The sequence below is a fragment of the Neomonachus schauinslandi genome, chromosome 7 (genome assembly GCF_002201575.2).
Source record: "Neomonachus schauinslandi chromosome 7, ASM220157v2, whole genome shotgun sequence".
In the NCBI taxonomy this organism is placed as follows: Eukaryota; Metazoa; Chordata; class Mammalia; order Carnivora; family Phocidae; genus Neomonachus; species Neomonachus schauinslandi.
In genome coordinates, this window is record NC_058409.1 from 94,547,331 (window position 1) to 94,566,062 (window position 18,732).

Consider the following 18,732-nt stretch of genomic DNA (forward strand, 5'->3'; position numbering starts at 1 on the left):
GATAATATCAGTGCGATGATTCATCAGTGGGTGGGGCAGCACCCCTCCTGGACCCACACCATAAGGCATGGTGAGCCCGACATTGGCAATTACTCCATCTCTCACAGCAGTTTCTCTAAAGCTCCCGGTCAGAATTATATCCTGTCACAGATCCCATTGCATCAAAGGCCTCCTACACATATGACACAGTAGGTCCCTACAGAGGCACAACTGCAATCTGTGGCAACAGCAGAGAAAAGCTCAGAGTGGATCACCAATACTCCCAGAAAGCAAATGTTAGTGCAGTGTATGAATGTCAGAGTGTGCTGGAGAAAACTCTTGCAAGTTGGCATTTCACAGTGTGGGATTTGATACTGTCACGCTGGACAGACACACAGCCCCCGTGTTCTAAGTTCCTTTTCTGAGCCGTGCTTTAAATTCTTCTTCTTGGAACAGGAAACAAGCCACTAATAAGAATAAATTCTCGTGGAGTCGCAACCATGAGTCACTGCAGAGCACTTCGCTTATCTCCCTTTTCACGGGAGTCTGAATCCACAGGCCCTGTATGCTGAGTCACTCAGACCGAGGTTAACGGTCACAATAGCAGCTCATGAAAGGCCACCTGAGTTCAGAAGGCAGAGGTTTCACCAAAGAGGTGGTTCATACGGTAAGCCTTGTGGGAAGAAAGGATTTGGAATAGGCAGATACGTATTCTACAAAGAAGAAATGGGCAAAGGAAAGTACATGCTCTTCCGGCTATTGCTATGGCCTTTGGGGGCCGAGTAGAGAAAGTCAGTGGCTGAAGAGAGAACTGGGAGAAGACAAAAGGCAAGAGATGTGGCCTGTGGCAAACTGGAATGTGAATGGACTGGCCACAGGCACTCAATTCAACATTTCTAAAGCAATCTGTAAGCCAGACTAAACGTATGTAGGGGCTGAGTATGCCTGTGTGCATTAACTTTGTGACCTCTGATTTAGGGGATAAAAAGGAGGTCACCTCTGAGTAAGGGAGTGGGAAATAAAACTAGTCCTGTCTGATTTACTTATGCCTAGAATACGCAGTCAAGGTAGGACTGAGTAGAACGTGTAAAGGAAGTTTTTTTTTTTTTTTCCTACTCTCTTTGCAGGATTTTCTTCTTCCTTTTCCTGTCCATTGATTACCTGTGTTCCCATGTGAGCTTCTTATTTCTTTACCTTGTACATTTTTCCTGGATGATCACACCGAGTCCCAAGAAATTATTAGCTGTCAACTCCTAAATCTCTATCCAGCTCAGATCTCTCAGCAGAATTTCAGAGCCTGTACGTTCAGCTGCCTATTAGATATCTACATGTGCGTGGCCTAAGGGCGCCTCCAACTCAAAAGGTCCACACTTACACATCCTATCTTTATCCACAAACCAGCTCATCCTCTGTTTCGAACCCCAGTGACTAGCACTAACATTGAGACAGTTGCCATAACCAGAAACTTCAGTCCTTGAATCTTCTTCTCTACCTCACCTTGCGTCTCCCATCTGTTGCCAGGAAGTATTAACCCCACATTCTAAACATCCTCAGCTTTGCTAGTCAAGTTACCAGTTGGCAGGAATACAATACATACTCACTTATACACACAACATACCCCTCACACACATGCTGAGTCTCTGATTTATTGAGCCAATGACAGAATGAATAAGGTACTGTTGTCTCACAGAAAAGAGGTAGATAAAACTTAATCTTTTTTTCTACATTTTTCTTGCCATGGATCCATAGGAGATGTTCTGTTGCTGATGCTACTCTATGTAGGCAGGAACCTAACAAGGTTGAGGGGGAAAAAAATCTAAACTCTTGTAACAATGCTACATTTTTATACTCAGGTGTATGTAACCACTCCAGGAGAACCTGAACTAACAATCTATGCACTTCCATTCAAGGGCTTAATTACAACCATTGACCCTTCCTGGCTCTTTAAGTAAACTGAACATCAGAAAGGTAAAATTCCCAATGCCCAAGAGTCCCAGAACAATATATCTGCCTCCATTTTTACAGAGTCCTAAAAAGGACAACAATCTTTGTGGCTTAACAACATTTTTCAAGCATCTCCATCATCCCAAATCAGACTACTAAGCTCGCTTGCCTCCATGAAACACACTCTCCTAACCTACCTCACTGAGCATCTTGTCTCCCAAGCCAGCATTATCTCTTCAAAAAGCATCATGACCAAAAAAAAAAAAAGGGGGCACCTGGGTGGCTCAGTCATTAAGCGTCTGCTTTCGGCTCAGGTCATGATCCCAGGGTCCTGGGATTGAGCCCCACGTCGGGCTCCCTGCTCGGCAGGGAGCCTGCTTCTCCCTCTGCCACTCCCCCTGCTTATGTTCCCTCTCTCGCTGTGACTCTCTTTGTCAAATAAATAAATAAAATCTTTAAAAAAAAAAAAGCATCATGACCCACTTTCAGCCTACTACTCTAGCTCATTTGTCCCCACTCCACATTCAGCTAACTTGAACTTCTTTTAGATTCTTAGAACAACCAAGCTTTGTCATCTCTGAATCTTTGCACGTTCTGCATCTTTTGCCTGAAAACTTCTTGCCAATCTGATCACCCAACTCCTCGTCCTTCAAGTGTATGAAAGGATGTCATGATTTCTGACATTCCTGATGCACAATTCTGGGTTAGATGCCTCTCCAGAATTACACAATATTTTCCCTTTTTGGTGTTTATCAGACATACCTAGTTACATGTCTATTATATCTTTCCTTTTTAGGATCACCGGGCTTTGTGTGGTTACAGACTATGTTTGCCTTATTCATTGCTCTAAACCATAACTTAACACAGTTGCCTCATGGGTTCCCCAAAATATATTTGGATTAATTTGAGTGAAGGGGCAAAAATAGGGCAATGTTTTAGAAATTCAAGACTGTGATACCACCCCCCCAAAACAAAAAGTGTCAGGGGAAGGACTAAGGGAAGGAGGCAATTTGAATGGTGAAGTAGTTGTCCAGTCTTGAAATGTTGGAAGCTTCCCATGGAATGAGAAACTTGGACAAAAGATAAATTGAGAAAGAATAACCATCATAACTTGATGAACATCAGTATAAAAAAAAAAAAAAGAGTCTTCTTGGAAGACAAAAATGCAAGAGTTGTGATACCAATTCCCAAAAGCTAGGAAATAAAAATGGAAACAGATTTTGAGGAAAAGACAATTAAGTTTTCTACTGGACTATTTAAGAAGACATACTCCAGGAGTAGTTAGAAAAGTAGAAATGGAGCTTGGAAATACCATTTATGTTAGACTTGAGTATCAGCAGGTTTGGGAGCATCTTGTATGAGGCCAGTCAGTATTCCTCACTCACTTCTGATACCAGAACCTTTCTTTCCAATATGGAATTCATTCCATCCAGTTTAGGAGGAACTCACCATGAGCCATCTCCAGGCACAGAGAAGGCCTTAGTCAAAGGCATGGCCAAGAAAAGTCAGAGTGATAGGGGCATCAGCAGGTGTTCCCTGCGAGGCCTATCTGGATCTGACCCTTTCCAACAATGTTACGGAGGGCAGAGAATGTGAGAGTGGGATTATCAACAGACAGCTTCAAATAGATTCTCTCCAAAGAGTAAAGCCAAGTCAGAAAATGAGAAATAAGAGATGGTACGTGTAGGTCCAGATGCATTGTTAGATTCTCCAGTGATGTAAGACAAGGCATCACATATTTTTCATAAGCTCGTTTCAGTCGGAATATTATCGTACTTTCACTTGTAACTGAAAAAGTCTTGAAAAGTAGGAACAGTGAATGTGAAGTTATAGGAACTGGACTGTTACAAAGAAAGTGCCACAGGAAAGAAAGAATGGAGGGCTAAGGGCGAAACTGGAGAAGAACCACAGAAAAAGAGCAAGAAAAGAAATTCAATTCAGAGAAAGTTAGATCAAAAGTAGAATGCAGAACTGACAACAGGTAATTACTTAAAAGGCAATAACTGGGCAAGCACAAATATTAAAATTTGAACTGTATAGATTTAATACCAGAAGGGCAGTGAATACAACAAAGAAAATCCAGAGGAGACTGAATCACTAAGTGGCAAGGACTTCAAATTATGACCTATAGAGTGATGAGAATGGATTAATTTTCTCCGGAGTTTATAAGGATAAAACCTTCCCTTAATTAAACCCAGCCCTAAAATTCACATTTATTTTTATGCCATAAAATGTACACCTTTAAAATAAAGTCCATATCCAGTGACACTACCTTAGAGCATTTTTTTTCTGATCTTTTTTCTTTGTTTACTTGTAAAGTTGTTTGACTAGAAACTCTTACAGTGTGTTGGCATCAGCTGACAGTTGTTAGATGGTATCTTTCCTTTTTCTCTAAAAATAGGGAAATAATGTGTGCGTTATGTTCATCTTTGGTAGCAAAGGGTATGGTGCACAGGGAGTCAAACACACTTTATCAACAACTGGAAGAAAAATTCTGGATTTGAAGATGTCAGAATTTTTGCAAGTCGTAAGAAACAAGAAACAAGAAAAAAATCCAAGGGAAAAATACTCTCTTGCACACAATATTAGGAGAGGTGGAGAGCTGATGATGACCACTTTTGCTGGCAACGGACTTAAAATGACAATAACGATAACCACGAGCACCTATTCAGCACTTATTAAAAGAAAGATAGCATCCATACCATGATAAATGCATAATCATAAAAACATAATCCCAATAACTATAATGTGGGAACTTCTGCAGAGGGAGAAAATGAGATTCAGAGGTTCTATGTTCTGGAATTTGATCAAGCTCACACTGATGGAACACATCAGTACTGGGGTACAGAAAGTTGAGCTTTGGGTCTGCATTCCTAACTGCTTTCCTATGTGCCTCTCAAATGAAGCAAGGATTCAAATTAGCCAGCAAGAAGACAATGGATCATATTACACTGAAAAGTTGTAGATTCTCTTTTTCTTAAAAAAATCAATCAATCAATCAACAACACAACCAAAGAATAAGAAGCAGCATGTTATTCTCAGTTGAGTTATGAAAAGAAGTCCTGCCTATAGGTGGGAAAATAAATTAAAGACAATCTTCTCAAGGTACTTTTTAGCCTTTCAAATACTGACCTGACAAACTTTCGAACTTCACTAAAACTCTTTGTAGGGAAAGGGCTGGGGTTTTCAATACAGAATCTTTCTAACTGTTGCTTTGGGTACAGTGTAAAAATAAGTTTTTTAAGACACTGGTATAGGCAGAAATGCTCATAGGTTTCCAAAGTATTTCACCAATTCTTATATACATTGATTAAATGAATACAGTTAACATTTTAGCTTATAGTGGTTCATGAGTTTCTAGCACATCAACACAGGTTAAATTTATGCTACGCCAGATTACACAGAGTAAAATATATTGACCCAACTATTTTAAAGATCACAAGAGTGAAAATTGGTTTATGAAATACCAAAATCAAACCTAGTCGAATAAGTGTATATGTGTACATCTTTACGTACTTTTTAAGTGCATCAAAGGGCTAGTGAAAGTTATTTCTGTGCTAGAACTGATTGAGGGAACTGATGCAAGCGTATCTTCAAAAATCCAATCTTCCCCCAATTCTTTCTTCAACCTTGACCCAAAGAGACAGCCTGAGGAGCAGAGAAAGAATTCAATCTTGGCCCCCTCTCCAGAGACTTGCACTACTAACTAGAAAGAAGGGCTTTTTGAGGCGTGAGAAGCCTGGCTGAATTCTCTGGCCCACTGGGCCTTGCCTAGCACAGAAACCAGTCGGTTCTGCTTTCCTGAGCAATATCATTTAGATAGCAATACCTTTCTTGGTTAGCGTTCCAGGTTGAAAGGTTGTGGTAAAAGGTGATGACTAGAGGGAAGGGCAAAGAATTGATGCTGACAGCCTGGCGCGCGTTCTGACAGCAGGAACTTTTTCCTGCAGTGGTGGCTGGTGGAGAGCTACTGTAGGTAGGAACGCTTACAGGGAGTTTGGGACAGTTGTGGGAATGGCGGCAAATGGGGGAGCACAGGAATCAAGATCAGCAGTGCTGGCGGCAGTGCTCATGGGACATTCAAGGTAGCAACTGTAGTTCCTACAGTAAGAAACGTTTAAAGGTGTTGATACCAAAAAGGTTTACAAACGAACTTCACAGCCTTTGACTTAGGCTTTACGAGCTTGTTTTTGTTTGTTTATTTATTTATTTGTGAGGGCATCAAACACAGTAGTTCAAGTTCAAGACACAGCTCTTGAATCCAGCTTCTGGGATTTAAAACTTGTCTTCACCAATTCCTATATTTGTGACCTTGGAATGAATTATTTAACCTCTTCATGCCTCAGTTTCCTTAACCAGCAAAAATGGAGTAAAAATAGGACCCACCTCACAACACTGTTGTGAACATTCCCCTGGGTTAATATCAGCAAAATGCTTAGACTGACACCTGACATATAGAAAGTGCTCAACGAATGTTAGCCATTATTCTTTTGTTGTTCTCACTGTTCTTGTTTAATACATCTGAAAATGGTGTACTAATCCCAGTGAAACACAAAATGTAGACCAGAGTCACAGGCACATTAATATGCAAAAGCAGAGTTCAAGTCTAACTTGAGGCTCGCAAGCCATGGGGGAATGTCTTGTGTATCACGCTGCTCTACACCCTCACTTCAGGGTCCCAAAGAACAAGCTTATACAATCTGCCTGGGCACTTGGCTGACCTTCATTATCCAAAGTGGCATCTATTTCACGGGTTAGACTGGGGCTGGGTCTGACCGGAGATTAGACCACTGGTCACTTTTGTCAGGTGCATTAACTCTCAGACCACTAGGATGCTATTCAGTGCAGAATTAGTCATTTACTAATTACTAATTACTCCAATGGCCACAGACCTAAGGTCAGCAATTTTCTCCCTTCACACCAGGAGGATCCAGCATAATAGAGGCCAGACAGGTAATTTGCATTGTCTCTTCTTAGGAGCAGAGGCTGATCCGGTGTTGAAAGCAAGCGAAGAAGGTATAATTTGATGGGAACTTCCATAAGCTTCTCATAGGAACATGTAGCCTCTCTCTCCTGCTGGGGTCTGGCAGGTTCTCACATTTGAGACTTGCAGATACTTGCAGGGGAACTGGACAGGGTCTGACCCTGGCCCCACACCACTTTTAGTAACTGGCAATTCTTTTCCACTCTGAGCATCTGGAGAGTCTTCCAACTGTGTTTGCCAAACTTGCTTGAATGTGAGAAGCATGTTTGTTTTATGATCAGTGTCTTGGGTTTTAAATAAGAATACCACAGGAGATGATCCTGCTATGATCCTTGCTAATGTACCTCTAGGCTAATAAGTTCTGAGATGATCCTGCTCTTTGATTTCATGAATAAGAAAATAAAATGGGAAATGCATGACATTTAAAAATTATTGTTATTCCTGAGAGTAAAATTTATTTTAACCCTCTCTGTGGTGGCTAAGTTTCACGTTGACTATGATGCCTGCCAGATTGTATCTCCTGTTCTTCCTCTCCTTAAATATGTGCTTATTTACTTCCTGAGTTCAATTTTAGAACCCATCAAAGTAGATCCACTCAGACTCTGACTACATTTTCATGCATAAATTCATAGATGTCTTCAGAAGGAACTGCACTTGCATATGCAAATACTTTCCAATGCCTTTTCATTTCTACTTTTGGCCTGCAGTTTTTAATTCATGCAAACACATTACACAAACAAATATGGGCTCAATAACAACACACGGCATGTGTGAATTGTTAATTGCAAAGCTATGGGTTTGATATGGCCAAGCAACTTCCATTATTATCAATGGAGAGGAACAAGATTAAACAGGAAGAATAAAGGTATATTTGAACATAAAATCCCAAGCATTTGGTTTCATTTTATGTAAATATTAATAAGGGAAAAGGTGACAGGACAATCCACAATTCAACAATAATCTGGGATCTACAGCTCAGTGCACAATGATCCAGAAACTAGGATGCACCTTTAATGAGACTTAGGAAGAAAGCTCAACATTTCTGCACAGAATCATAAGAAACAAAAATGTATGCAGCAACACTGTAAATAAAACCAAAAATATAGTAGAAAAATGAAAGGCTTTCAACCATGCTGAACATGCATCACCTTTCAAAATATTTGAGTCTTGTATTAGTGACACTCTTGGAAATAACAAGTGTCCTAATACTTTATATTGGAAATTTAAGCAGTCTCTTAATTAATTAAGCTGGGATTCTTCATATTTTTTTCCCCAATTCCCACTCATGCACTTTGGGGTCAGGAGAGAACTTAGTGAAGTAAAACATTTGTTGAAGTTACTTACAGATCAAAGACATTTGATACAGAGCAATTTTCAAGCAACCCTCCCCCTGTTTGAAGTGTGCTTTATTTATATGAAGATAACTCAGAAAAGGAGCGTGTAGATTAAATAAAAATTGTATCCTGCAAGGGTCTACAATTGCAGTGGAAATATAATTTTGACTATTTCTCTGCTGATTTTTAAAAAAAATATCTGTTAAATATAAAAACTGGAGCTAGGTTAACTGGGAGCATACAAGAACATGTTTTTTAGAACAAACACTGGATTACAGATTTGTGTGTGTGTGTGTACGTGTGTATATACATAGAGAGAGAATACATATATGTGGTGTTTTCACCAGGAATGGAATTCCAAGCTATCAACTGAATGTTTGTGATCTCCCCCACCAAAAAAATCTTATATTGAAACCTAATCCCCAATGGTATTTGGAGGTGGGGCTTTGGGGAGGTGACTGAGTCATGAGGGTAGAACCCTCATGAGTGGGTTTAATGCCCTTATAAAAGACGACCCTGAGAGCGCCCCTGCCCTCTTCAGCTATGTGAGGACACAGGGAAAGACAGCAGTCAATAAACCAGGAAGCTAGCTCTCACCAGACACTAAATTTGCTAGTACATTTATCTTGGACTTCCCAGCCTCCAGAACTATACGAAATAGATTTCTATTGTTTATAAGCCACCCGTTTATGGTATTTTGTTATAGCAGCCAGAAAGAACTAAGACACAAGCTAAAGTATCTCATGAGGAATTGAATTAGTTGCAATATTCAGGAACAGGAACAAGAAACAAGAAATAAAGAATCAATGTTATAAACAAATGATGCAATAACCTAGCAGGCAGGGCCTGGAATCTTGGCAGAGTGACCCTTGCTGATGCATTCCCTGTGGTTTTGTGCATTCACTTGTAATTTTGCTAAGCTGTTCATGTAAATCACACATGGCAAGGCTGGTCCACAAAGGACAAGACATGGAACTCATGAGTCAACCTCACCATACTGCCTCTCAGCACTGTTTTTGCTTTAAGTCTACATGTCCATACATTTACAGCAACCCTTGACAAGTGATAACAAACTTCCTCATGGATATTGGATATGAAGAGAATGCCAACTGTTAGTGCTTGAGAAAAATATCCTCCTCCCCAAAGAAATCAAAATACTGAAAGAAAAATAAGTTTTGGGGAAAGTAGCAGGGAGAATTATATCTGTGGAATTGGGTAATAACATACATCAGTTCACCTATGCTCTGAAACACAAAAAGACAAATGCATAACTCAAAATTGACACCACATCTGAGGAGGAAAGAAATTATATATTACACAGGATAGGGGAGGTTCGCATAGATTTTAATCAATATAGCATTTTTTTCAAAGAGAATCTAACTGAGAAGCTCAATGTGTAAAACAGTAGAAATTCGAGCAGTTTAAAAGCCACAGATAGTTTTGAGTTCCTCAGGACAGGGATTCATAATGGTCTCAGGAATACCCCTTACAGAGCTAAAGGTTTGCTATATGTTACATTTATCAAAACCTACCATTGTGGGGCTCCAAAGCAACCACCAAATTGTCAAGGAATTCAGCATCCAGGACAAAAGAGGCTCTTCTGTCATTCCCACAGGATTCTGCTATGGGTCGATAAAAGGATTGTTCTCTTAAACTAAACTCTAAAGGAGAGATGATGCCAGCAAGCTTTGCTTCCAGTTTTACCAACCTCAGTGATTGACACGCAACAGTGCAAGAACGTAAGGCAGCTCGGAGCAAGTCAGTAGGGTCAGCTCTACCTACCTTGTCTCGGAAACTCATCTGACTCCCGGTGAACGAGGTCCGTGACTCGGTTTCCATAGTGCATCCTGCTGTCATGGTCATAGGCCTTCAGAGTCTCACTGGAGCTGTAGGACTTTTGCGTGGGCACACGGCAGTCTTCACTGTCCAGGGAGGAACTCGTGTAGCGGCACTCTTTGCCACACCGCCCCCTGGTCAGAGAACGGTGTCGCCTGTCCTTCACATCCATTATTCTGGGTTCGACAGAAAGTCGACACTTTCAGAAAAGTGAGGCCTGAGTTTTGGCACTTGTCACTTTGCCACCTGAAAACATCAAAGGAAAAGAACAAGACTGTGATTATAAGAAATGCTGCCTTCAGTTCTGACTCATTCTCTGACTCAGATAAAAACATAAAAAGGGAATTTGGTCAGTGGTGTACAATCTCTTTTCCAAATGTTTAATGCATACTTAAACAATCAGCCTAAATAGAACAACTGGATACAGTAAATTAATTCTTTTGCTGGTTAATAGATTTTGAGAAAAAAAATAGTATTAAAATAACTCATCTTTTGATTTTCCTATATGTACACAGATGACATAAGTGTGTCAGTAATGCAAGATTTTACTATGAAGTGGCTCAAAGCAAAACTGATTTTACCCATCTTTAATTGCACTGTCTTTTTGCTATAGAGAGGTTGGGGTAAAGCAAATATCAAAATTAAATAAATAAAAATAAAAGAAAAGTACATGGCGGCATACATATATGCTACTGAAGCTCTGCAATGGTACCAAGTCACATCTGACTAACATAAAATTGCCTAGCTGGGTCTCAAGAATAGTAATACAAGCCATTCTTGATGTGCAAACAATCCTCCTCTGATTTCTTTTTTTTTTTTTTAAGATTTTATTTATTTGAGAAGGAGAATGAGAATGAGAGAGAGGGAGAAAGAGAAAGAGAGCATGAGGTGGGGAGAGGCAGACGGAGAGGGAGAAGCAGACTCCCCGCTGAGCAGGGAGCCCAATATGGGGCTCAATCCCAGCACCATGAGACATGACCTGAGCCAAGGCAGACGCTTAACTGAATGATCCACCCAGGTGCCCGGCTCCTCTGATTTTTTTAATGAACCTTCAGCAAACTCCTAATCAGTTTTCTTTCCTTTGCAAATCTGTGTCTTGAACATAGCAGGTCACTCCCTTCCCTAGTCATCTACCAATAGGAGATCCTGCTCACAAGAGGTCTAACTGGCACAACCACCTGATCATCAACCTAAGCCTGCTGGGCTTCATTGCTGGGCTAGCTACTGCTGAAAAGAAAAATGGGGAAGAGTAAATGAATGCAAGAGGTAAACTGATGGGAAGGAATCTCTTTAACATATGAACTGGCAACCAGAGAGCCCCTCAGTCTGTCACTTGACACCCTGAGCCTGAAAGTGTATGCCAAACATCACTCAGAAAACACTAGCCTTCTGCCTAGCAAATACAACAAAATCGCTTCGATGCCTCCAAGTTTCAAATGATAGGCTCTTACTGATTTCATTGGCCATGCAAAATAGCACGGACCATAGGGCCAGGGCCTGGACAGAATGGACAAATATGAAATTTAATTAAAATGGAAAATACAACCCAGAGCGAGCATAATGATTTTTCTCCAGTCTACTGTTGCTCACTTCCTCCTCAATATGTCAGAAAGTATTTGGTGAGCAGATCTGTAGTTTTGAACTCCTCTGCTCTTCTTTGGCTATTTACCACACTGTAATGGGATGCCCATTTATACCAAAGAACTAGCCTGTATGCAAAGCTATGTGCATGGCATCTGTCTCAAGATGGCAGAAGCCAAGTTATCCTTCCCTTGTCTTTTTACACTAAGCGTCCCTTTTGGATCTCATGAATCCTCCTGATTTATATTATTTGTATACTTTATCAAATACTGCTTATAATCATGGACAATTTTGTTTGAAAATTGACAATTAAAAAGAGGGTACACCTGTTGTGAACACCAAGCACAGTGGTATTGCTGCCACGATCACTTATAAAAGAGCTAATCTTTAGTTTCCTGGATCGTACAGTTCCTGACTCAGGAGGCTGAGAAGCATCTTTGCAAGTTACGAGTCAAGACCCTAGGACCTGCTTGAAGGACACAAATACTCAATGTTGGCATGGAAGTTTTTGTGGCTGTATAGCTGATCCAAGTATCTTAACACTAATGCAATTTCTAGATGCCAGAAATCACCTTCCCTAGTTTACAACATGTGATCTCAACATTTTGGAATTCATATTACAGGCTGGTTAAGAGCATGACCACTTAAGTCTTGATTGGATGCCAACCTTACCATGGCCACTGATTATCCAGAGCTTTTGTAAAATTAGTCCTGGACTTTCAAATTTAATTTCTCTCAACCAGTGAATATGGAACATAACAGAATCTACTTCATAAAGTTTTTTTTTTTTTTAGTTTTAATTTTTTTTTATTCTTATGTTAATCCCCATACATTACACTTCATAAAGTTTTTATAAAAATTAAAACAGATACGGTGGTAAAGCTCCTAATATGTTGTCTAATACATGGTAGAGATCTATAAGAAATAGGTTTTTTTCCTCTATAATAATTGAAAATTTTTTTCTTAGCTAAGTAGTTACAGATATGCATAGCACAGAGGATGGCAACAATAATATAAAACCCTAGAATTAAAAATTCTAATTATAAATATCAATATTGAACTACACACAGATAAAGAGAGACCTTCAGCCCCTATTAAAGGTATTTAAGATTGTGTGTGCACCAACACTGAAGAGTCACAGTGTTTCTTTGGGAAGTTGGGTGCTTTGAGTGAATTTTATAATGTTTCTCTCTCCTGATTCACTGTAAGTTTTTACTTTTTAATGTTTTTAGTGTTCCTGACTCATGAAATCCTATCTCCTTTAATTTGTATCATGCTTTAGAAAGCGGGTTGACTTTCTGTGTGTGGGTATGTGATTTTATTTCATATATTTTTAAAAAATCATGTTCTAAGTGGGGGCCTAAAGGCTTATTACCTATTCATAAAGTACAAGAACTATAGTGGGTGGTCATTTTGACGTCTAATTTGGTTGTCCAGTGATCTTTTCTTGCTAAATTCCTCTTTTTTGTCTATTCCCTTGATAGCTAAGTTTGTCAGCAATGTCATCTCTGGACAAATGATAGATGTCTATATATAATGAGGTAAAAAAAATGACAAATCTTAGTCAGAGAAAGCTAATTTTTTAAGGAACTGAACAGAGTACACAGATTGTTGGCCAAAAGACGTTCTGAATTTAGCCTGCCTGTTATTTAAAAATTAGTTTTCAAGATTAAAAAAGATAAAATAGGAGAATTTATATTACAATCTGGATCTCCAGCTTATCATGAAAATTTGGGCAGTCTAGAAATTTCCGCTTCCAGAAAGATGTAATTAACGTACTTCACCTATTTCTCCCACTAGGTACAACTAAAACCCCTGGATATTATATATAAAACAAATATAAGAAAAATATGATAGGTGGAAAGAGAAGGCAGACCAACTAGGACCTTTAGAACCCAAGCAACAATACTGTGGCAAATTCCTGAGATTTCTTGTTGCCCTATATATCTCAGACTTGGAGCTAAAGGCACTGGCAACCCAGAAACATCAATAGGCACAGACAACAAAAGCCCCAACAAAAGCAGGCTTCTCCTAGCCAAAGGACAAAGAGGCAGTATAACAAAAAGAAAATGTTTAGATAGTAACAACTCCCCTCTAGCCAAACAACATGGAAAAACCTGTAGTCCCAGTCCCACCTTCACCAGCAAAAGCCAAGTGGGGAGCCCAGATTTCCAAGCTGCTGAGGTGACAAGGCCTCCCAATCTCATACAGTGGTTTCATACAAGGCTAAGAAGGGAGCCAGGATTTTCATCCCTTCCAGAAAATAATGAGGCCATCCTCTCCTCATAGGAAGGTTGGCCTTCCACTCCCATGGAGTAGTAGTAAGATGCCACTCTCCTCCCCTGGAGTGGTATAGGAGGAAGCCTAGTGGGGAGTTAGGACTTGCACTATCTCCAGTGGTAACCAGTCCTTCTGCCTCTTGTTGGTAGTTTGTCGGGGTCACTAGATATTGCTATCAGTGGGAGTAGTGACAGGTAATAAGGCACTCCTATCCCAACCACCAAGGGAAGTATCAGTGGAGGCCTAGTGGGGAGCCAGAACTCCCCCACCTCCTCCCTACCCACCAGCTTCTAATAGGGAGATCCCTGCCTTAGGGTATTGGCAGAGACTGAGTGGGAAACCAGGACTTTTATTCCAATCTAGCAGGAATGAGGTGGGGTTTCTCTTCTGACAGAGCAGTGTCAGAGGAAACTAATTAAAACAGAAAACTTAAGTAAGACGTAGAATCTCATAACATAATACCCAAAATGTCTCGATTTCAACAACAACAACAACAACAACAAAACAACCTGTCATACCAAGAACCAGGAAGATCTCAAACTGAAGGGAAAACAAAACAAAACAAAACAAAACAATCAATAGATGCCAACACTTAGAAGACAAGATGTTGGAATTATCTGACATAGACTTTAAAACAGCCATCGCAAAACTCCTCAATGAGCAATTATGGTCACACCTAAAACAAATGAAAAACTAGAGACTCATAAAAAGATAAGAAGTCTCAGCAAATGAATAAAAAGATATAAAGAGGACTCTGATGGAAGTTTTTAGAACAGAAAAATGAAATAACTAAAGTGAAAAACTCAATAGATGGGCTCAAGAGCAGAATAGAAGGATTAAAGAATAAGGGAGCTTGAAAATTAAATAGAAATTACTCAAACTGTACAATAGATTAAAAAAAAATAGCCGAGGAAAAAAATGCAAAGAGCCTCAGGGACCTGTAGAATGGTAACAAAAGACCTATGGTTGTCAGAGTCTCAGAATGAAAGGAGAAAGAGAGAGGGCTGAGAAGCAGCTGAATGCATCCAAATTTGCAAAAGACATAAAGCTGAACAAACACCAAGTGGGATAAATCCAAATTTATCCATATCACGACATACAGTCAAACTTCTGAAAAGTTAAGACAAAGAAAATTTTGCAAGCAGTGAAAGAAAAATAATATCTTACCTACAGAGGAAAACAATTTAAATGAAAATGGATTTCTCATCAGAAACCATGAAAGTCAGAAAGAAATTGCACGATTTTTTTCAAATGCTGAAAAAAAAAAGTTTCAATCCAGAATCTAACATCCAGTAAAAATATCCTTATAGAATGAAGGTGAAAACATGGCATTTAAGAGAAGAAAAAACTAAGATAATTTACCAGTACAGTACTAGCACGAAAATAGACACATAGAGGGGTGCCTGGGTGGCTCAATCAGTTAAGCATCTGACTCTTGATTTTGGCTCAGATCATGATCTCAGGGTCATGATACAGAGCCCCACATCAGACTCCAGAGTGGGCGTGGAGTCTGCTTAAGATTCTTTCTCTCCCTCTTCCTCTGCCTCTCCCCCCTGCTCTCTCTTGCACTTCTCGCTCTTAAAAAAAAAAAAAAAAGTTACTTAAGATAAAAAAATAGACACATAGATCAATAAAACAGAATAGAAAGCCCAGAAATAAACCAACACACTTCCAGAGAAGGAAATTATAGAGTGATGTAAGAATAAATCCTCCAAGAAGAACTAGCAATTTTAAATAGGTATGCACCAAAAAAAGACCTGTAAATATGTGAAATAAAAAAATGATAGAACTAAAAAAAATAAAATAAACAAATCCACAATTACAGTTGGAGATTTCAACACTGGAATCCCACTGACTAATAATGCAACTAGATAGAAAATAAAGAAGGATATAGAAGAATCCCTAAAACACCATCGATCAACAGGGTCTATTCAAAATTTATAGAGTATCCCTCCCAACAACAGCAGATTATATACTCTTTTTAGGTATCCATGGAACACATATCAAGAGGGAACACAGCCTGTGCCATAAAACAAAAATTAAAAATTTTAAAAGAATTGATATCATACAGAGTATGTTCTCTTAGCATATTGGAATCAAACCTGAATCAATAACAGAAAGATAAGAAGAAAATCTGTAAATACGTGAAAACTAAACAACACTTTCCTAAAAAATTCATGAGTAAAAGAAGGATCTCAAGCGACATCAAAAGATACATTAAAATGTAGGAGAATGAAAATATAAGATATCAAAATTTGTGAGAAACTGCAAAGGCAGTGCCGAGAGGGAAATTTACAGAACTAAAAACATTCATTGGAAAATAGGAAAAGCCTCAAATCAATAATCTAAGCTTCCATGTCAAGAATCTAAAGAAAAAAAAAAAAAAACCAAAGAAAGAAGGAAGGAAATAATAAAGGACCAAATTTAATGGAACTGAAAACAGAAAAATAACACAGAAAAGCAATGAAACAGGTTTTATCTTTGAAAATATCAATAAAATTGACAAACTTCTTGCAAGCTTGACAAAGGAAAAAAAAAGAAGGCACAAATTACCAATATCAGGAATGAAATGGGAGATCACTAGAGACCCTGATGGCATGAACAAGACTGTTAAAGAATACCACAAAGAAATCTACAAAAATAAATTTGACAACTAAGATGAGATGGATCAGCTTCTCAAACAGCTGAGTATCACAACTCACCCAATATGAAATAGATCATTTGAATAACCCTGTAACTATTAAAGAAATTTAATTTGTAATTTTAAAACTCACACACACACAAAATCTCCAGGCCCAGATGATTTCACTGGAGTATCCTATCGAATGTTTAAAGAAGAATTAATGCCAGTTTTATAAAATCTCTCCCAGAAAATAAAGGGAAAGGAACATTTGACAATTCATTTCATGAAGCTACTATTACCCTGTTAGCCAAACCAGACAAAGTCAATACCAAAAAACAAAAACAACTAAATAAACACAAACGAACCTGAAGACCAATATTTCCCCATTAATACAGATGCAAATATCCTTACATTAGCAAATAAAACTCGGCTATATATAAAAATATTATATACCATAACAAAATAGGGTTTATTCTGGGAGTGCAAGGATGGCTCAGCATTCTAAAATCAATCAGTGTAATCCACCATATTAACAGGCTAAAGAAGAAAAATCACACAATAATATCAATGAATGTAGAAAAAAACATTTGGCAAAAACCCACATCTACTCATGATAAAAACTCTCAGAAAAGTAGGGATAGAGAAAATTTCTTCAACTTGGTAATGGGTTAACAACATAAAAACTACAGCTAATATTACACTAATGGTGAAAAACTAAAGTCATTTCCTTATGAATGAGAACAAGGCAAGGATGTCTGCTGTCCTCACTCTTATTCAAAACTGGAACCTCTAGCCAGTGCAATGACATAGGAAAGGGAAATTAATGAGCAGAAAGAAGACATAAAACTGTCCCTGTTTATAAATGGCATGGTTTTCTATGCAGAAAATTCCAAGAAAACTTCTAGAATAAATAAACTTAGTGAGATCATAGGATACAAGATAAACATGCAGAAAGAAAAATGAATTGCACGTGTTGTGATGAGCACTAGGTGTTATATGCAACTAATGAATCCTTGAACACTACATCAAAAACTAATGATGTACTATATGTTGGTTAATTGAACATCATAAAAAAATGAACTGCATTTCAGTATACTAGCAATGAACACATGGACACCAGAATGCAAAATACAACAATATTTACAGTATTTCTTTAAAAAAGAGAGTAATACTTAGATATGTCTAACAACACATGTACAAAAATTATATGGTGAAAATGGCACAACACTGATGAAAGAAATTAAAGATCTAAATAAATGGAGAGACATATTATGTTCATGGATTGGAAGAATCAATATAGAAAAAAAAATCAATTCTCCCCAAATTGACATATAAATTGAATGAAGTTCCTATCAAATCCCAGCAAAAATTTTTATATAGACAAGATTATTCTAAAGTTTATATAGGAAGGCAGAGGAACTAGAATAGCTAAAACTTTTTTTTTTTTAATAAGAAGAAAGTTGGAGGAATCAGTCTACCCAAATTTAATACTTCTATAGCTGCAGTAATCAATCCTGTGTGTTACTGGCAGAGGAACAAACACATAAATTAAAGAGAATACCATAGAGAACTTGGGTACACACCCACCAATAATATGCTCAACTGATTTCTTTTTAAAAATGCAAAAGCAATTCAACAGAGGTAAGGTAGCATTTTCAACAAATAGTGCTGAAATAGTTGGACATCAATAAGCAAAAAAAAAAAAAAATCCAAAACAATAACAAATAAATAAAAAAGAAAATTGACTTTTTTTCCTACGAATACAAAAATTACTAAAAATGGATTTGGTGACTTAGATATAAAGCATAAAACTTATAGAAAAGGTTTAGAAAAAACTATAAAACTTGGAGAGTAGAAAGGAGGAAATCTTTAGACTTGACACCAAATGCATTATCTATAAAATGAAAAATTAATAAATTGAACTTCATCAAAATTAAACTTGCTCTGGGGGCACCTGGGTGGCTCAGTTGTTAAGCGTCTGCCTTTGGCTCAGGTCATGATCCCAAAGTCCTGGGATCGAGCCCCGCATCAGGCTTCCTGCTCTGCGGGAAGCCTGCTTCTCCCTCTCCCACTCCCCAGCTTGTGTTCCCTCTCCCGCTGTGTATCTCTCTGTCAAATAAATAAAATCTTTAAAAACAAAAACAAAAAAAAAACAAACCCCAAAATTAAAC

The 18,732-nt window shown here is 38.4% G+C and overlaps 1 protein-coding gene across 2 annotated transcripts in view; it reads right to left on the reverse strand.

Moving 5' to 3' along the window:
- TENM2 (teneurin transmembrane protein 2) overlaps nucleotides 1-10,249 on the reverse strand; it is a 923,271-nt gene extending 913,022 nt beyond the window's left edge. For both annotated transcript variants that reach the window (XM_021701194.1, XM_044917119.1), the window contains exon 1: nucleotides 10,024-10,249. In XM_021701194.1, coding sequence (XP_021556869.1) covers nucleotides 10,024-10,249 — 226 coding nt within the window. The remainder of the gene's footprint in view (nucleotides 1-10,023) is intronic.
- Nucleotides 10,250-18,732: the final 8,483 nt, after the last annotated feature.